Here is a 20,092-nt window from a genome sequence, read left to right as displayed (position 1 = left end):
GGCTCTGGCCGCGCTGCTGTCTGTGCACTAACCCAGCCGCACGACTTCCAGAACATGACCCAGCTTGTTCAGCAGTCGCTGGTGTGTGTATATATATATATTTTTTTTTATTTATTTTTTTTTTGCACGGTGCCACACAGCCTGTAACATGGGAATAAACTCCCGGTCCCACCGCAGAGGGGTGCTTGCGCAGAGCGGCACAGCCGTGACCGGAGGATCCCGGGCACTGCAAGACGAAAGGAGAAGTATCCAAAATAAAAAGGTGCTGGAAAAGGATCAGGCGAAGCTTGAGGAGTTTTCTGCGAGGTGCCACCGCAGAAAGACCGGCGCAAAGAGCCGGTCCAAAGCGAGCTTTACGCTCAGTACAGAGCTTAGCAGCGTTTCGCCCAGTTTCCCCGAGCACGCTTTCCCCACGCACAGAGAGAATTATCACAATCCTTCTATTTATTCGTTATTTTTTATCAAAAAAAAAAAAAAAAGAGACAAGACCCCACAGGAGTTAGAAAAAAAGCAGCACGACCCCAAAAGCGCAGCCCCCCACCTCACAGGCTGAAATTAGGGGAACTCTCTTTGCTCTTCTGCTCTTCTCCAGGGCTGGAAAGCTTTTAGGGCTGGAACAGAAATCCGGACAGAAAACGATTCAGAAATCCTGGAAACATAAATGATCCGCCTGCCAATTCCAACGCGACGCTCCCGGCTCCAAGACCCACACGTGCCAGGAGCCTGCGCCGAGGGCTCCCCCGGCAATCCGGGCCGGCGCGGGGCGGGGGGGGCAGGACATCCCCCTGCTCGCAAAAACGGTCTAAATCACCCGGCGTTTCCCCAAATTTCAGCGACCTATTGCCATTCCGTTGGGCGAACGATCACGTTGAAGCTTTTCGAAGAAGTTGGCGCCGAGACCGTGCGTCTCAACCAGAAGGGGCTGGGTGCGAGGGACGAGGACGAGATACTTTGGGGTGAGAAAGCTCCTTTTACAGAGGCCTGAAAAACATCTAACTTCGCCCGGGCGAGGAAGAAAAGACCCTAAAAACCCTTTTTCCGTTCCCCGAGCTCCAGCGCAAGCTGACACTAGGCTGCCAAGGCGCTTTTAGGTGATGAAGGAGTTTTACAGGTGCTTTAAAATGACTCTATTAACGGAAAGTGCCATTTTACACGGCGGCATTAACGGCACGATATGTCAGAACAACGTATACCTCTTCGAAATTGTGTATTAAAAAAATAAACCACAAGTTCGGAGCTAAAGACTGAAGGGTGGATGGAACCACGCTGAAATAAGTTGGGTATTTCCCACTTGTTTACCGACCCCGCGCCTTTTAGCGCGACCGGTGAATATAAAAGCAACAAGTTCGAAAAGAAACGGAAGGCGTGAGGTCATCCTTCGGCTACGCTTTAGCGCACGAACTACAATTCCCCCGGACAGCGCGGGAGGTTAAAAACCCACGCGCAGCTCGAGACGCCTTCCATCCCCTGTCCCAGCGTTATTTTAATAAAAAAAAATTATTTTTTTTAATTTTTTTTTTTTTTTTTTTAGTTTTCTATCGTTTGAGCGAGGCAAAGGAACGTATTTCTGCCGGGACGTACCCTTTCCATCAGACGGCGTGTGTTATTTGCGCAAATAGCGACGGGGGAAAAAAAAAAAACCCACACACAAAAAAAAAAAACCCTCATCCTGGATCCGGGCCAGGAAAACGTAGGAGAAAAAAAAAAAAAAACCAACAAAAACCCAGTATTTAGCTCAGTAGAGACAAACACGCTCGTATTTTTGAAGCGATGGGAACCCCACGGCCGGTCTCCCGCGATCCCTGGGCAGAAAAAAAAAAGAAAAAACAAAAAAAAAAACCCCCAAAAACCAAAACCAACCCTAAAGTCGCTTAGACGGACGGACGCGAGTTCGAAAGATTAAAAACCGGATTCTGGGATGATCAGGAGCGAGTTCAAGGCAGGGCCGCGCGCGGAGAGGAGGCGTGAAAATGAAAACCGGAGGGACGCCGGGTTGCTGTTAAAAACGCGTGAAATCGCAGGCGTGCGGGAGGAGCTCGCCGGTTTCCGTAGGTCCGGGTACGTCGCGCCGGTACTGAGCGGGGGAGCTGCAGCTGGGCCACGGGGGAACCCCCGGCGGTGCCGGTGCGAGGCGCCGGGAGGGGTACGGGCCGGTGGAGCGGGACCCCCTCCCGTCCCCGGGTGCGGCAAAACGCAACTTCTCCGGGAAGTTGGGGCGGGGTGCGGAGGGGGTGGGGGGACCGGAGGCGGGGAGGAGCTCGCCGGGGAGCCCCGGCGGAGGATCGGGCGCGCGCTGCGGCCGGTACCGGGGCCGTGCAATGCGGGAGAGAGCGGGCGGGGGGGGCGGTGCCGCCGCAGGCCGGGAGCGGCACCGGGCGGAGGGCGGGAGGAGGGGCGGAGGGAGGCGCCCGCCTCGCCGCGCGCCCAGCGGCCGCCGCACGCTCCGCCCGCCGCTCCCGCCATGCCGGGGCCGGGACACCCCCTCGCGCCCGGCGGGGCGGGGCGGGCCGGGAGGACGCGCGACCGCCCGCGCGGGCCGGGGGACCCCGGGGAGCCGCGCCGCGAGCACCGGCCACCCCCCTTCCGCGCTCCGCCGCACGCCCCCCCCCCCCGCCTCCTCCTCCTCCTCCCGCCCCCCCCCGCAAGCGCGCGCGGCACCGGCGCCAGGCCCCGCCCCCTACGGATCGCCGGAGGGGGCCGGCACCGGGCCTGGAGACCCCCCCACACCTCCACGCCCCCCCCTCCCCTTACCTCGAAGCGGAGCCTGGCAGCGGCCGAGTCTCCCGCAGGGTCAGGGGGCGGCGGGGCCGCTGCGGGCCCCTCCCGGGTGGGCGGCGGGGGCGGGCTGTCCCCGGTGCGGTGAGGTGGGGAGGGGGGGGTCCCCGCGCCCCTCCTCCCGGAGGGGGGGGGCGGGCGGGGGCGGCGCCGGTGCCCCGGGCGGGGGGGGGGGTCTCGACGGGGGTGGGAGTAAGATGGAGTAACCGTCTCTCGGCCGCCGCGGCGGAGCGCTGCCCGCTTCTCTGTTCCCCGGGAAATCCCGCCCCTCCCCGCGCAGGGGGGGAGCCCCAAACGCCCATTGGGCGCGCCGCACGCCCGTCAAGCCCAAGGCCAATCGCCGCCTTGGTTCTGCCCACCTCGCCCGCCCCTATTGGCCGCGGCCCCCAGGAAGGGGATGTGGAGAGGAAGGGAGGGAAGAGGGGAGGGGGGGGAGCGACCGCCGAAGAAAAATGTCCGTATAAGCAGCGCGCCCCGCCCCCGTCCCGCCTTCTCCGCCGTCCCATTGGCTGCGGCTGAAAAGCGCCGTCCAACCGCCGGTCCGGCAGCGCGACCGTCACGACGGGGAGCCCGCCCACGCGGCGGGACTGACCCCGCCTCAGACCGACGAGGCCCCGCCCCCTCTCAGGGGAGCCCTTTTGTGGAATGTTTACATCGGCCGCGGCCCGCGCGCGCGCGCCCTCTCTCCCCCTCACGGCGCGCGCGCGCGCATGTGCTCGCCGCGCACCGCCTCTCCCCCCCCCCGGGCCCTGCCGCCAGCTCCCCCGCCCCCCCGCTGCCGCCGCCAACCGGCGCCGGGGGGAGGGGGGAGTGGCGGCGGGGTCCGGGGCGGGGGGGGGGGGGGCCCGTCGCGTCGTTGCCTTTTGTCCCCGACCCCTTCACTTCCGGGATGGCAGCGCCCCACGTGGGGCGGGTCGGTTACACGTGTGGGACACACACACACACACACACGCGCGCGCGCGCGCACTCACACACACGCACGCACGCACTGGGGGGGGGGGGGAGAGTATGGAAAGGCGCGCGCGCCGCGGGGGCGTGCCCGCCGCCCGGCAGCCAATGGGGGTGGGGGGCGGGGCCGGCGCGGCGACCACTCCCCCCTCCTCCTCACACACACTCACTCACTCACTCTCCCCCGCCCTCCGCCCCCGCGCGCTTCCCGCCGCGCGCTTCCCGCCGGCGGCCGTTGGAGCGCGCGGGTCGCTCCCCCCCCCGCAGCCCAACGGCCGCGATGGCGCCGGGCCGCCTCCCGCCCCCGGGGGGGGGGGAATCCCGCCCTGCGCTGAACGGAGGAGGGGACCGGGGGCGGGCGGGGGGGGGGGAGCAGCTGTTACATACCCTCCGCGGCGCAGGCGAGGAGCCCTGAATGGAGGGGGAACTCCCCCCGGGGCGGATTGGCCCCGCCGCGCCCAGCGTCACGGCCGCACCGCCCACCGGCGGCGCCAGAGGCCTCCCCGTGCGGGGCGGGGGGCGGCGGGGAGCTGACCACCCCTTCCCGGCCCTGCCAGGGCGGGCGAGGGCTACCAGGCGTGCGGCCTTTTGCCGGGGGTAAAAGGCGAGCTGGACACGGGGCGGCAGCTGCGGGGTTGAACTTATTTTTTTTAATTTTTTTTTTTTTAATTTTTTTTTTTTTTTTTTTAATTTTTCTGCCGGGTTTTACAAAAGTTGTGCAGGGAGTTGCTGCGGGCACCGGCCCCGCGCCTGCCTGGCGTCAAGGCTGGAGGAGCTAGGCCCGGCCTCAGGCCTACCGCTCGGCCGGTCACCCAGGGAGGGCTTGGGCAGCGGGAAATAAAAACGCACCCACTGCAAACTTGTATTAAAATACATATTTCGGGGGGGGGTGGGCAGCTCTCTCGCCTCTCTGGGAGCTGCAGCTTGGTTTAGCGGCTGGAAGGGCTCTGGCCAGGGGTGTGTGAGCCTGCCGGGCATTGAGCCCGAGCAGCCCTGGGAAGAGGGGGGAGTGTTTTGGGATGTTTTCCCATGGAAAACGCTTACAACCCTTTCCTCCGCCTCCGGCACAGATGGGATCCTCATCCCTCCTCGAAGGGAGCTGCCGAGGTCTACGACAGCGGCATAGCCGCCGAGCATTCAGAGCCGGCGGCGCTGATCTCCCTTCCCTCTCGTCTTCACCCAGGGTGAGCTCAAGGCGTGGAGGCAGCCGAAGAAATCCTCTGCCTCCTTTCCTGCTGCCGTTTGTCTTGTCGAAGGCTGGTTCAAAACCCCCAAACCTCAACTTTAAAGTCCAAACCCACTGAGGCCTGATCTTAGCGCAAGGAGACGTGAAAGGGGAAAACATTTTAAAAGTCAAAAAGGAAAAAATAAGCTTAAAAAAAAAAAAAAAATATATATATTAACCTGAAGCGCCTTTGATTTGACGAAGCTGAAGCACCGCGCTGGCTGGTGTTCCTACCACGACACCGACGGACGTCCAGGACGTGGGTCTCCTCGGGGACGTTTCAGTTCTCTCTGCCCACATCGTACGGGGTTAAGCTAAAAGGCTCGACCACCTTTACCCGTGCCCAGGGCGTGGGCTGGGCTGGGATTTCGCAGCCCGGGGCAGGCAGAGCGGGGTCCGGGCACAGCCGTGGGGCCGTGCCGGACGCTCTGCGGGTCGGACCGCTGCTGCTCGAGGGGTGGAACATGGTACCTAGAAGAACGGGGACGCTCCAGCCGAAACCAAACCGCGGCGCAGGCGGGATGGGCATGCATCCCCTCGGAGACGGACGCCCCGCTGCCTCCCGCTCTTTTCCAGCCGTCCATCCCACGGCATCCGTCCCCGCTCCGGCACGGCCGGACCTGTCCGACGCCTCGAGCGCTGGGGGAAAAAGCTTCCCCCTCTGCCGGTCCCAGAAAGCCGCTGGCTTCCTTTCGGCTTTTTCAGATCCCGGCGGAGCAAACGCGGCCGAACCGACGCCCTCACCGCCCCCCCCCAAATCCAGCAGCGAAACGCCTTCCCCCGACGCTGCCACCGCTCCTCCTCGTACAACGTTTACCGCAGAACGCTCCCGGACACTTGCTCCGACGAGCGGCCGCCCATCCCTCCGCTGTCGACACCAAAACCCCCCCAGCCACCCCAAAAATCGCCGTGCCTCGCTTGCCTTCCCTCCTGCCGTTATCCTGCCCGCCCGGGAGAGCTGCCGGCAGCCTGGTTATCTCTCGCGGGGCCTCTCTCGCTTTTGGGGACCGCGGCGTGCGCAAAGCCCTCCCTCTCCTCTCCTGCCCGACTCCAGCACGAGAGCTAAGAGGACTGGTCCTCGGTAGTGTATTTAGATGTCGATTAACAAATAAAGACAAAACAAACCCCCAAAAATAACAACAACAAAAACGTTTCTCTGAAGGAGAGCAAAATAGGAACATTTACAAATACTTCTGGCTCTGGCTTGGATCAAGTTAATGTTAAATACAAAAAAAAAAAAAACCCCACCCAAAAAACCCCCCAAAACAAAAACCAAAACATTGCCCCCCCCAGATTATAAAAAAATAAAGAATATACACATTCAAAGAGCTTATTACAGTATAAAGTTACGGCGGCCCGGGCAGCAGAGGGAGGCAGGGGCCGGGGTGGTGGCAGGGGACCGGGGTGGTGGCAGGGGACCGGGGTGGCCGTCCCCAGCGGGTGCTGCCGCCCGAGGGGTCGGCTCGCTGCCGCCTGAGGGTTTTGGCTCTTTTGCTCAGCGCTTTTCCAGCCCGTGACTCACGGCAGGGCTGGGCCCGCGGGTTCCCACCGCCGGCTTGGGAAAGCCGGGCAACCCGGCGAGCCGGTCGGTCCCCATCCGTCCCCATCACCTCGTACCTAGTGACTCCCGCGGCTGCGCCCCAAGGGACGGGGGACGCCGGCGAGGGCCTCGCACCCCCACGGCCAAAATCCTCCAGGACCCTCCTCCCGGGAGCGGAGCTGCCCTCTCCCAGCAGGAGACGAGGATGGGGAAGACGAGACGAGGAAAAGGAGCGGATGCCACCGAGCACCCCCGCGCCGCCCATGGGATGGGCACGGGAGCGGGTACCGGGTCCCAACGCTGCCCATGAGGAGCGGGGCGGGGGGCAGGAAGGAGGGAAAAATTGGGGGAAAAGAAAAGGAAAAAAAAAAAAAAAAAGGCAAGACAGAGCCAGGGCCAAACTCGCCGCTGCAGGGATCGCAGCGGTGAGACGGCAGGACAGGAGGGACCCACGGGAGCTGCTAAAACGGGTGCTTGTATCTACGTATCTATATAATAGCCGGGGTTGGGCACAGCAGGATATATTATGTACACACATACGTACAGACACACCGGACGTAGTGGCAGGTAAGACTGAAGTCGGCGCCTCTTCCTAAGCCCCAGGCCAGGGCAGGACTGGAAATACATTTCCTAGGGCTTTGCAAAGCCCCTCTCTAGATACATTTTAGATGGTCCCAACAAAAAAATAAAAAAAATTAAAAAAACAAACAAAACACAAAACTTGAAGAAAAACCACCTCCCCAAACAACCAACTCCCCCAACAGAAATACCGCGGAGAGGAGCGAGAGCCTCTTGCCGCGCCGTCCTCCGCGGTTTGGTTCGAGTAAGGCACAGTTCGACAGCTAATAGTCGAGGACGGGCAGCCGCCCGCAGCGCCGGGCGGCCGCCTCCGCGCTCCCGCCCCGCCGGCTCCGGCAGCCCCGGGGAGGACGGGAAGGTGGCGGTCGGTGTGGGGGGGAATCTGCGGGGAGGTGGCGGGTCTCAGTGTCCCGGCGAGCTCTTCTCCGGGCCGGCGCGGCTGCGGTCGGCGGGCAGCAGGCCCTCGCGCTGGGCGTGCTCGAGGACGGCGGTGTAGCAGAAGTAATACTGCTCGGGGGTCTGGATGCTGAAGGCGCGCTGGGTCCGCATGCGCAGCACCGTCTGGTAGATGTTCAGCGTGCCCACGTCCTGCAGCTGCGACAGGCAGATGTCCAGCGCGCAGAAGGTACCTGGGGACGACGGCGGGGACGGCGTCAGCCGCCCGAAGAGCCGTCGCCGCCCCTCGCGAGAGCCGGAGCGGGGCGGCGGTGGTCCTCAGCAGCCCCCGCCCCGCCAACCTCCCGCAGGAGACCACGGGCGTCGGGAGAAGCAGGGCAGAGACGTCCCGAGTCCTGGGGACGCGCAACCCCGGTCAACCGGCACCCGGAGAACGTCCTACAACCGGTCAACGCAGCGTGGGTCCCCGGGAGGGAACGGCCTCCGCCCCCGCAGCGGGGTCACCCCGTTACCTGTCCTGCCGATGCCGGCGCTGCAGTGCACCACGATGGGGGGTCCCCCGGGGTGACCCCTGAAGCGAGGTCCCAGGGCGCTGACCGCCACCCTCTGCTGCTGCTTCACGGCGCCCAGGAAGTCGATGAGGGTGGCCGCGGACGAGGGGACGCCGTAGTCCGGCCAGCTCAGGTACTGGAAATGGGACACCAGCCGCCGCTCCCTGGTCTGGGGGCGGGCAGAGGGGTGAGACCCTCTCCCCCTCGGCCGCGGAGGCCCTCCGGCACCCCTGCGCCGTCACCCACCGGGGGGCTGCGGCCACGCACCTCCGAGCTGTGGATCTCCAGGATGGTTTTCTTGTAATGGCTGAGGTTCTCCACGCCCAGGTTGGTGACGGTCAGGGCTCCGAAGCACACCTGGAAATCCTTCTCCAGGGGCCAGTACTGGCCGCACTTTCTCCTGCCTCCCTCCTCCAGCCTGGGAGCAGAAGGACAAGCTGGTGACGTCCTCCTAGGGACGTGCCCCGTGCCCCCCGGCCTCACCCCCTCGGGGACCCCGCAGGGACCTGACGGTCCGTCCCCGGCGCGGTGTCCCCACCCCGCGGGGCTCTGGCTGGCACCACGGCTGCAGGGCCCCCGCGGCGAGCGCGGCGCTGCTCATCCAGCGTTTCGCAAAGCGAAACGGGGCCGTGTGAGCGGGGCACTCACCGGGTCGTCATCACGATCACCAGGACGTTTTGCTCCCACACCATGCGCCAGAAGTCACCGTAGGTGTTTTCCAGGGGCCCTGCGGGGACAGCCCGCGCGTCAGCCCGAAACCCGACGGCTTTGGGCAAGACCCCTCGCCCTCCCCACTCCGGGGGGGCCGCAGCCCTTTCCCGGGGGGACCGACCCGCGGTGCGCATCCACCAGCCCTGCCCGGAGCTGCCACCGGTTTGGCCCCCCCAGCACCGGATCCCTACGGCTCAGCACCGATCCCCCCCCCCCTTTTCTGCGCTGCTTCATCCCTGGGCGGATACTTGTGGGGCAAAGCCAGGGGCCGAGTTTAGGGGCAGGAGGAGGGGGCTGCCAGCGCCGCCCAACCCAGGACCCGATTTGCGGGAGGTGGCTGCAGGAGGATGGACCCACTCGCCCTCTTCCAGGAGAAACTCTGCTCCCTCCCAGCTGGGGACCGGGAGGGGGGTAAATACACCCCCCTGCAGCCGGTGGCCGATGCCGGGCAGGGAGGGGGGATGCCCACACGTGCGTCAGGAGCGAAATAACCCCTTGGCAGCTCGGGGCCGTACCCTGAGTCCCGATGTAAGCGTTCCTCTGCTTGTAGCCATCCATGAAGCTGGCGTTGATGTAGTCGGTCAGCTGCGGGGGGGGAAAGCAGGGCACAGCATGAGCCCCCCCGGAGCCCCGCGGCCGGGACGGCGGCGGCTCCAGGCGGGACCCCGCGTTCCCATCCCGAGCTGGCTCACCTCCGGGCGGCTGTACGGCTTCGCCAGCTTGACGCGCGTTTGGTCCAGGCAGGGCACGTCCCCGTACCGGTTCTTCTCCTGGTTGCAGGGTGCCCTGGGAGGCAGAGGAGCGGGAAGGAGGGATGTCTCCCAGGCAGGGAAAGAAAAAGGCAGCATCCCTCCCTTCGCGCAAGCCTCCGGCGCCCGTAGCCTGGGCTCTGCTGCCATCACCTGGCCAAAGCCTCAGGAAGCGGAGGCCCGGCCAGGTCCCGGTCCCCGCCGTCCCCTGCGCAGCTCCCTCCCACCCCCGGGGGTGGCGGGAGCCGCAAAGGGGGCTCGCAGCACCCCTGGGCCGGGGGTCTCCATCGCTAACCCAAAGAGGCGGATGGGCCGCCGCCGAGCAGCAGAAGCGCGGGGAATTTTGGGGGGACGACACCCAGCTTTTTTGGGGTGTGAGGCGGCCCCCACGCTGGCCCGCACTTGGCTCCTTCCCCCCCCCCGACTCACAAAGAGCAGACGAAGGTGCCGGCCGGGCTCCTGCGCCGAATATCTTCGTACTCATCGTAGATGCCCCGTTTCTGCTTGTGGGTGACGTGGTCCAGCAGCTCCTGGAGGGTGACGGACTTGGGCCCGGGGACGTGGACGGAGCCGTTATCTTTGGGGGCCACCAGCGGCACCAGGATGAGCTCGTCCAGGGGGTCGGGGTGCCCGTTCTGCTGGGGCAGGAACCGGCAGTTCCAGCTCAGAGGGTCCAGTTTGAGGGACCCCCCAAGGTACTCGGGGAGGCATTCCCGGGGCAGGTGCTCCTTCAGCTCCGACATCTTCACCATCTGCACCTGCAGGAGGAAGAGGAGGGGCAGGGGTGACTCCAAGAAGGACGGAGAGGCTTCTCTGGAGACGGGGATGCCGACGGTCTGGCGCGGTCCCGATGGAGCCCGGATCTCTCCCCCAACAGCATCGGGGTCTTCCCCGAGGGCACCCAGGGGAACGCCAGCGGTGGGGCAGGGGCTGGCCCCCCAACGGAGCCAGGGTGGGAGTCCACACCGACACCCAGCTCCGAATCTGCAAGCGCCTGCGGGGTCCTACCAAAAGCAGAGGGGCAAAGTCCAGCCCAGGGCGACATCGGGCAGCGCCGCTGATGCAGAAGATACTGGGTTAGGTATTTTTGGCTTTGCCAGAGAGGGCCTGAGCACAGGTATTTATTAAGTTTCCCTTTTCTCCTCTGCCTGCTCAGCAGAGGTTTCCTTTCCCTTTAATCATTTACAGAATCACAGAATCGTTAAGGTTGGAAAAGACCTTTAAGATCATCAAGTCCAGCCACCATTTACCATCGCCCCCCTCTCGCTGCCGCTGGGGCAGCGAGGAAGAAACCGAAGGCGATTTCAAAAGGGCTTCAAGATACTTGCTGAAAATACCGGAACGGGTTGACCCCTGCGAAACAGGCCGAGGAAACCTCCACTTCCCACGGGTTTGGGCTCAGCAGCTGCCGGCAGACGGGGCCGAGGGGCACAAGCTGCTTACGCCATCCCGTCCCAAAGGGAAAACGGCCTCAGCCCTCCCCACCGAGGGTCCCGCGCCCCGCGCTCACCCGCTCCCGCAGCTTCTCCTTCAGCAGCAGGCTGATGATGGAATAGGGCACCCGAAACCACATGGGCGCTCCCACGATGAAAACCTTCTTGAGCCGAGCCGGGAAAGCACCCTGCGGGCAAGGAGGGGGTCAGACCCACGCCGCCGGGGAGCAACCGGCCCCCCTCCGCGCCCTGCCGGGGATGGGGCACCCCGAGCAGAGGGGCCCCGAGGCGGCAACGCCGCACTCGAAGCGTGCCTCGTGCCAAGCTTGTTTTTATGCTCCGATACGGACACAAATTATTGCCTTGGAATTAGGCAGGCAGAGGGTTTGGCTCCGCGGGGGGAGAGGTGAAGCCTGGGCGCTGGGATTTGCGCGGAGAACACACCCCAGCCAATATTTATTTCTATCATTTCTTTCTTTTTTTTTTTCCCTCCTCTCGGAGAAGGGAGGAGGCACGAAATGCCAGCACGATTAAAAAATAATTTGCATCTGTTTTCCCAAAAGCGCTGCCAGCAGCTGCGGGAGGAATCCGGCACGGGGACAGCTGATCCCCTCCCACCCACGGGACACCGCAGCCCCGGCTGGTCCGGCCTGGCAGGCTCCCGGTGCCCTCCTGAGGTCCTACGGGGCCGGAGCCGGTGCTCCTCGGCCGAGGCGCGGGCAGCGTGGTCCGGCACGACGATTTATGCCGAAACCACAGGACTTCAGATACTCGGTCAGCGAGTGGCTCGCGTGACACCCCCGGACATCGGCTCGCCCCCGGCCGTTACCTTCAGCAGGTTGAGGATCTTCTTGCTGAGGTCCAGCTCGAAGTTGGTGTACTGCGAGCCCGCCATGTCGTAGATGAACACCAGCCCGTTCCTCTGGGTTTCAAAGCTGAGAGAGGGGAAAAGAGCAACGTCAACCTTGCAACATCCAACTGCTCGGCTCCCGCAGGGGCAGATCTGCCCCACCCTAACCTCATCTTCAGCTTGCTGACCCCCCAAAATCCCTTTCCGCGCTCCCAGAAGGGCTGACAGACCCAAGGCTCGCTTCTGCATCTCCCAGCTGCTCCACCACCCCTTCCTACGACCCTCGTTTAAGCCTGGCTCACGCCTTAAGCCCGCCTCAGCTGCACTGCCTGTGACGGCTAAGTTCAGAAATGGAAAGAGCCCAGCAGGATGAATGGGATGTCCCGGCTTTATATTTTTGGCAGGGCTCACGTTACGTCTTGCCGGCGGCAGGGCTGCCTCCTCCCCGGCCGAAGCCTGCAGGAATCAGGGCTTTGCTAAACTGAAACCTGGGCGTGGGCAGGGAAAGGCTGCGAAGAGCCTGGTTCAGGGCTCGGGGGGATTTTCGTCCCCTGCTGAACGTCTCCGTGGGGATGACCGGCTTGAGTTCAAACCGGAGGAAGACAGGGAATTGCAAGCCACGGGGAGAGAGGGGACACCCGGAGGCAGGCAGACAAGACCCGGCCACAACTTCACCTTCAGGAATTCACCTCCAGGGGAGAGACGATGCGTCTCTTCCCCGCGCAGCCTTTCACAGGGATTTCTTGGAAACCTCAGCAGGCGGCAGCATCTCCCCTCACCCCCGGGAGGGAAGGGGCTCCCCGGGGACCCGCTGCCCTAAGCCGCCGTACCCCGGCTCACCTCTCCACCGCTCGGTCCAGCAGGTAGAAGAGCGCCTGGAGCACCACGTGCTGCACGCTCTTGCTGGGGTGGTGCAGCTTGGCCGTGAAGAGGGCGATGGAGGCTCCCGAGGGGTCCCGCACGCTCTGGCGAGGAGACAGGCTCAGGCTCCCACGGCACCCGAGGAGCATCCGCGCCGAGCGGAGCCCGGACGAGGCGCCCGGTTGGGGTGACGCGGCGCGGGGCGGGGGGGGGGGGTTACCCCCACCTACCAGAATGGTGAACTTGCCGCTGAGCAGCTCCGAGCGCAGCGGCTCCTCGTGCGGCTTCAGCTTCACGATGCCCTCCTTCAGCCGCGTCTCCTGCGGGCAAGCAGCCGGCGTGACGGCCGGCCCCGGCCCCCCAGCCCTCCACCCGCCATCACGTCCCCGTGGGGCACCCAGCCCCCCGAGGGGAGTCCCGGCAGGGAAACCTCTGCTCCACAGCCCCATCTTCCAGCTGGGGATTGCAACTGGCTGCAGCCCCGCAATCCCCAGCACGGGGAGGAGCAGCTTTGCAAAACCGGGATGGGAAAGGTATATGTGCATATATATCCTTTGTATACGGGGAGATGCTCTTGCGGGCACCACACGCCAGCCGGGAAGGCACCCTGCGAGCACCCACGCTGCTCTCGGCGGAGGGGAGGGGATTGGGGTCGGCGAGATCCCCATGGTGACTCGCCTCGGCTGGAAAAGGATTTGCCAGCCGGGAAAAAATCATAAGGGAGCAGGAAAAAGTAAAGGAAAAAAAAAAAAAGAAAAAAAACCACCAAAAAACAGAGGGAGGGTTGTCCTTGGGCCCAGAGATCTCTCGCAGAGTGGGAAGCCCCCGGCCAGGACCCGGCCCCGCTCGCTTACCCGGTAGGAGTGAAAGAGCTCGATGGCCCGCAGGACGTCGAACTTGCGAGCCATGAGGAACTTGACGGCCACGTTCCAGGAGAGCGGGGAGACATTGTACTGGCCCGTCCACTTGTTGATCTCCTCCAGGAACTGCTTGGTGGCCTGCGGGAGAGACGAGGGGCGCGCAGTGAGATGGGAGGAGGAGGAGGAAGAGCACCCGAGGAGCACCCTTGGCCACCGTGGGAGCTACACGGTCCTCGGAGCGCGCGCTGAGCGCGCCTGGCGCACGCAGCGGCTCCTCGGGGAGCTCTGCGGGAGCGAGCGGCAGGAGCGCCGGCAGAGGAGACCTGGCCTCGGGGCCGGGGGAGACGCGTGGAAGGGGGAAAGGGAGCGAAAGGAGGATTTTACAGGCAGCAAACGCCAGGTCAGAGCCAGCAGCCCGGGCGCAGAGGGAACCCGGCAGCCGGCAGCGAACCCAGCCGTGCGAGCGCTGGTAACGAGCGAGGCCGGCACCGAGGGCTACAGGACACGGACCGGCTCGCCCAGTAAAGGCCAGTTTCACAGCAGGCAAGAAGGGTTCAGTCCAGGAGGGCCCCAGGACGCTCCCACTGCTCCCCACGGCCCGTCACGCGCTGGGGCCGTCCCGCACGAGCGCGCTCCCCTCCCAAAGCGCCGGCGCCGCAGGCACCCGACCCCACGAGAAACCGAGAAAAAAACAACCCACCTTTTCCAACCCTAGCGCTGACGACGCAGAGTCCCAAAACCCGACCAGCAACCTCCCAGCAGGCTTAAAGCCCTGCCGGCGAGCAAAATAAGCCCCAGCTGTGTTATTTTCACAGACTGCGTTTGCACGGTGGGCCCGGGGTTTCTGAACGCCCGCGCTAATGGCAGCGGCTTTGCTGTCTGCCGCGTATTGATCCCCCGTCCCCAGACGGCAGCCCCGAGGGAGACGGGGCAGCCGGCCCAGCCTTCCGCCACGTACCGCTCCAGGGAGGCGGGCAGGACGGAGGGGGTCCCCGAAACGCACCCCAAAACCGAGGGGTTTCCATCCTCGCAAGAGCGGCGGACGGCGATGACGGCGCAAGGAGGAGGAGGAGGGAGAGCGGGCGCTGAAGGCTGGCTGCCGGAGCAGGGCGCGCGGACAGCGGCGGCACGGAGTCACTGGGAGCCAGAAAAGCTCGCCGGCGTTAATGACTTCCGACGGGAGGAAGCGAAGGGCCGGGGTTTATCGGCGGCGGCAGCCGGCCCCTCTCATGGGACGCGCCGAAGGAGCCCAGCTCGTCCGAGGGGTCTCTCCGCAGCCCGCCTGGCATCGCAGGGAGGGAACTCGGGGAATGGGGATGGATCTGCCGCCAACAGCGCCGGGAGGAATCCGAGAGCGGATTGCGATAGTCCAGCTCCGAGCCCTCGCAAAAATCCCCTTCCAGCATCGCGAGCCCTCCCAGCACGGCAGCGTGCCACGGCCAACCGGCTGCGGCTCGGCAGCCGGATCGGTCCCCCCGTCTCTGCAATTGCCGGGGACAAGGGACCAGCCGGGAGCGGGCAAAGGAATCCCTCGCATTCCCATCTCCCAGCCAGCTGCCGGCAAGAGCTTTTCCTGGGAGCTGTACTTACGGGACAGCTTTATCCCCACGGCTTCACCTCCAGCAGCCCCCGCTTTGCCAAAAGAAAAGCAACGCTTCCCTGGCCCGAATTCCTAACGATTTCTCCTCTACTGGAGAGGGACGGGAAAATAAACGGACAATGCAGAAACCATCTTCAGCCTCCAGACAACACATGCCCCCACGTGTATGTATACAGAAATATATCCTATCCATAAGCTAAGATGGGGTCCCTCACCGCCCGTACCCTCCCCTCGCCAGGGGGTCCCCTGGGACCCCCGGCTGCCCGAACGCTGGCACTGGGCCGGAGATGCAAACCCAAAACACCAGCAGAGACGCTCCTTCCCTGGCACGAGCAGGATGGCACGGGGACGGGGGCAAGCACCAGGCACGCCCCCGCTGCCCTCGGATGGCGAGCGGAGCCGAGGCCACGACCTGAGATGGGAAAGACGCCCCGAGACGATGGGAAAAGGATGCCCCGAGGGGCCCGGTGGCAGCGGGGAGACGATGCAAGGTGTGGCTCAGGTCTCCCTCCTCCACATCCAACCCGTCGCACTTTACGTGATTCCTATTTCTGGCATCCACCACGAGGGATGCCGGGTTTTTTGGGAAGACCCAGGAGAACAAGCGCTGGCTTTGCAGTGCGGCTCGGCCGTGAACTCCAGCTTTCTCCGGGAGCAAAACGAAATCCCAAGCTTACCAGTGCCGACATTCAACAGCAGGCGAGCCAGGAGTTACCGCGCCGAGCGCCGATACCAGCCGTAGCTCTGCCGCCCTTGCACGCTCCCCTGGGCCACATCATCGCTTCTGGCCCCGATCCTACGCGGATTTCCACAGGTGCTGAGCCCAGTGCGGCAGGGATCGCTCCAGGCGCTGAAAACGAAGCCCGTGACCCAGAGCCGCCGCAAGCAGCCCGGTTCCTGCAAGCCAGAGCAGCCCGCGAGCGAAGCGGTTCGCGGGCGAGCGTTGGGAACAATGCTGGTCTTTGCAGCGCTGGCGTCATCGAGGTCCCCGCGTCACCGCGCCGGGGCAGGGTGGTGACAAAGCCAGTGCCGCAGGAACGTGGGGGCTCCTCGAGCCCTCCTCCCCCGGGCTGCGCAGGCAGCAAAGCCGCCCTTCGTCTTCAGCCCGGGGGGAAGAAGTCCTGTGAAAATCGCAGCCGGGACGAGACCCCCCCCAAGCCTGAGGACAATCGGTTTGGCTCCTCCAGTCCCGCTGGGATAGTCTAGGGAGGGAACTGCGGAGACTCTAAGGAGCAGGCGACGAGAGCAAGCGGAGGAAATCCCGACGGCTCCAAGGGGGACAAGGCGGTGGCAGGAAGGGGCTGTCCCAGCCCCAACCAACACTTACCCACGAAAAAGAGAAACGTCCACTATTTTGGCTTCCCAAGCCACCAACGGCAGCCTCTCCCTGCGCCAGTCCGATGATCCAAAGCTGGCGCCGTTATCGCAAATGTCCCTTCATCTTCTCCGCCCGATATTCACGCGCAAACCAAACACTCGGGGACCCCTCTCCCGGGCCGCCGGCCGGGGGAGCCCAGCCCGGCTCTCGCCGCGCACCAAGCCTCCCGGCCAGAGCTGAGCCCCCTAAAGCCCTGTCTGCTGGAAGCTTTGCCCCCTCCGTGACACAGGGGAAACGTGGGGCGCGAACGGCCCCGGCTCCTTGCCGTTTTATTACCCCGGAGACGATAGCAGTACCGCTCCCAGGGCCACGCTGATAAGAGGGAGGTGCGGTGGAGGAGGAAGCCCGGGAGCGCCGTGTTTCCCCATCACGGGCCGCGGGACGGACTCCTCCAGCACCGGGCAAGCGCTCCCTGCGGGGGCACAGGGGTTTAGGGAAGCCGAGGTCTCCGTACCAACCCTCCTAAACCTCCTGATAGAAACCAGGGACGTTTTGAAAAAGAAAACCAACCGACCAAAGAGAAAACTGGCCGCCTGCTCCCTTTCGACTTCGCACTGCGGCCCCCCGAGGCCGGCAAGGCGGCCGATGCGCCGCCGTGCCCTCGGCCAGCCCGAGCATCCCCGTGGGGCAGAGGGGAGCCCGGCTTCGAGGCAGCCTCCGGCAGCATGCCCGGCGCCGGCTCCGGGGCTCCGTGTCCCCGTCCAGGCGAGGAGCCCGGCGGAGGCGGCTCAGGCGCCCACCCGGCGGAGCCCCCGCAGAGCCGGGTGGGCATCCCTTGGGACGCGGGCAGCAAAGGGGAGAGCCAAAGGTTGCTCCCGCCGTCCGACGCGTCCCGGCTGGCTTATCGGCCCCGCGCTGCGAGCGACATCCTCCCGCCGTGACGCAAGGCCGGCGGAGGAAGCCGGGACGTCACGGGAGGCCTGGGGCGTGGGAAGCGCGTGCACACGCAGCCCCACGCCAGCCTGCCCACGGCGGGGGGGGGGGGCGGCAGGAGAGGCCGCGGGCGCCTGCGGGGTGGGGGGGGGTGGGGGTGGCACCCATGCCAGTTTGGAGGTGCGTGACCCCGGCCCCACGCTGCAGCACCCCTGCTCGCCCTGGTGCCCACGGCACAGGCCCTGCAAAGGCCTCTGGGGTGCGCGGCCGTCGCGGGTGGGGGGAGCTTTGCAGAAGGGGGTTTCCTTAGGGAGAGCCGCCCCGCTGGGACAAGAGCGGCCCTGCAACCCGGGGTGGCCAAAAAACACCGGGGAGGGGGCAGCGCACGGGGTCCGGCGGCGGGGAGGGGGAGCCCGGCGGGGACCTACCTGCTCCTCCTCGGCGCTCAGCTCCGCGGCCATGCTGAGCCGGGCCGTGCCGGGCCGTGCCGGGCCGGGCTAGGCGGCGGACCCCCCACCGGAGCCCATCCCCGGGGCCAGCGGCGCTGCGGGCACCGGCCCCTCCCGGCCGCCGCAGGCTCGGTGCGGGCGGCTCCGCCCCTGGGTCCCCGCCGAAAGTGCCGAAAAATTTAAAATAAATTAAAAAAATAATAATAAAATAATAATAACAACGCCTGGCTGCGTGTCTCTCCCTCACGGCCCCGGGAAGCGCCGGCCCGGGCTGCGCTCCCCGCCCGCTCCGCTCTGCCCCGGCGGGGGCGGCGGCAGGAAGCGGCCGCAGCCCCCTCCCCTCGGCCCGGCCCGGCGGGGGCCGGCGCGGGCGGGAAGCCCTCCTCCGGCGGGGCCGGGCCCGGGCCCTGCCTCTCCCCGCCCCGGACGGCCCCGGCGCTGCGGGGAGCGGCTCCCCGGCACCGCTAAGATGGTGGCGGGCGGCCCCGCCTGACCGCTGCCTGCGGGGAGGGGCGGGCCGGCGGGCGAGGAAGGGGCAACGCTGGAAGAAAGGGCGGCTGGAGCCCCGCAGGGCGCTGCCTTCCAGCCCCGGACACCCTCCTCTGCAGTCCCCAAACAGCGCGGGGGCCGGCGCCCGCAGGGGAGAGGCCGCCGGGAAGGAGCGGGGGACCCCCGGGGCTCGGGGACCCCCCCCCAAAAAAAAGCCAGGCACCGGGAGAGGGGGACATTTTGTGGGGCCGAGGAGGACCGCGTTGGCAACGTGCCCGCAGGCTGAGCCTTTGCACCTAACTGGGAGAAAATGGAAGAAAAGGGCAGAGAGAAGGGGCTGAGCCTCAGCTCTGCTACCCCAGGCTAAGTTTAAGGCCCCCCGGGGCAGGGGTGACCCCTCCTCGGTCGCTGGCGAAGCTGCCGCCTGTTCCAGCTATTTGCACCCAGCAAATAAAATAGTCACGGCACCCAACCGCCTCGGCCCCGCCGACTTCCGTTCAACACCCTGCCTCCCAACGCAGCCCTTGGCTTCCAACAGGAGTGGTAAGGCAAATATTTACTCCTCCAGCTCACGCTTTTAAAAGGAGAACTCTGCAGCATCAGCTGGAGCCGGCAGAAAGCTACAGTTGTTCCCCTCCTGCTCCCCTCCCTCCATCAGAGCAAGCAGCTGAAGGCAGCTCCTCTCCGGCTGCGTATTCTCTCCTGCCCGCTCCCTTCCCTTGGCCGGGGGACCCTGAAGGCTTGCTGCAGGGCAGCGGGGAAGCGGTGAGCTGAGCTGCAGTTTCTCTGCCCTAAGGGATGCACAAATCTTACATCCAGCTGCCCACCTCCGGGTTTTAATTGCCTGACGGAAGGAAAACTACCCTGATAGGAGGCTGGATGCGGTCTCCCAGCCTGCCGGGGCTCTCGCTGTGGTTCTCTGCCAGCCGGTGAGGCCGAAGCAGAGGGGAAGCCACAGCAGGAACGGCCCAGAGCCTTCGAGGCACAGTCCAGGCGTTTGTCCTCTTCCCCCAGGCCAGCTGCTTCACATGCTAAAAAAGAAGTAAAAATAATAAGCCATTTGAAAAAAAGACTGCAGCACGCTCGGCCGCATCCGAACGCTGCAGAGCCGGGGTGCTGTTTCCTCCCCTACCGGGGAGGGGGAGCCAAGGCCAGCCCCCTCCCACGGCCGCAGTTCCTGCCGCCCGCCAGTATCATCAATAGCGGCTGCACAGTTAGACGATCGCAGGCAGCCCGCGTGCTTGGCGCGGAAACAAGCATTTTTCTGGGGAAAACGGGGTGCGAGGGCAGGACAGAAGTGCCCCGCTCCCTGTGGGCAGCCATCCCCGCTCTCGGGCTCTCCGCCTGGATACAGACCTTGCTCCGGGGACATTTTCATAGAGGGCCAGGAGGAGACTCCCCAGCACCGTGTTTAGCTTGATACTTCATCTCCCCGCGCCGGCCTTTTAATCTCCCTCCGGAAAACAACGTGGGGGCGGCGAGTAGAATCGTTTCATCCCCGCCAAAAGCGGGGCAAGGCAGCAGCCAGTGCTTGGGCTGGGATAAGAGGGGCAGTGGCGGGGAGGGATCGACAGAGCTCGGTGCATGGAGGAGAATCAAACCCTCACAAGCATTTCCTCCGCTCCAGTTAGCGCTGCAACCGATTTTTCAATCCCTAGTTGGGAGGCACAGCACGCACCCACCCTTAGGTAGCAGGAAGACGCTCAAGAATTTGTCTTTCTGAGAAACCTTTTATTTGGCACAATCAACGCTAGCGTTTTTCAGAGCGAAACCATTCCTTCCTCCCCCTACCGAGAAAAGCCTCGAGCACAGGCTTGCGCCGCAC

General features: G+C 64.8%; 1 protein-coding gene across 1 annotated transcript; it reads right to left on the bottom strand.

Moving 5' to 3' along the window:
• Positions 1–4,588: 4,588 nt before the first annotated feature.
• Positions 4,589–18,695, bottom strand: PTPN9 (protein tyrosine phosphatase non-receptor type 9). Its single transcript, XM_082005137.1, has 13 exons — positions 17,758–18,695; positions 13,473–13,616; positions 12,849–12,938; positions 12,598–12,722; positions 11,737–11,842; positions 10,985–11,095; positions 9,904–10,232; positions 9,418–9,511; positions 9,241–9,310; positions 8,663–8,741; positions 8,282–8,432; positions 7,976–8,183; positions 4,589–7,696 (listed from the first exon to the last, which is right to left on the bottom strand). Exons 1-13 carry the CDS (start codon positions 17,788–17,790, stop codon positions 7,470–7,472), a joined length of 1,767 nt encoding a protein of 588 aa, XP_081861263.1. The 5' UTR covers positions 17,791–18,695; the 3' UTR covers positions 4,589–7,469.
• Between the last annotated feature and the right edge of the window lie 1,397 nt (positions 18,696–20,092).

This window comes from Phaethon aethereus (genome assembly GCF_964289735.1).
Source record: "Phaethon aethereus genome assembly, chromosome: 12".
Taxonomy (NCBI): domain Eukaryota; kingdom Metazoa; phylum Chordata; class Aves; order Phaethontiformes; family Phaethontidae; genus Phaethon; species Phaethon aethereus.
Note: the sequence above shows the minus strand (reverse complement) of the source record. Positions and strands in the feature narration are given on the sequence as shown.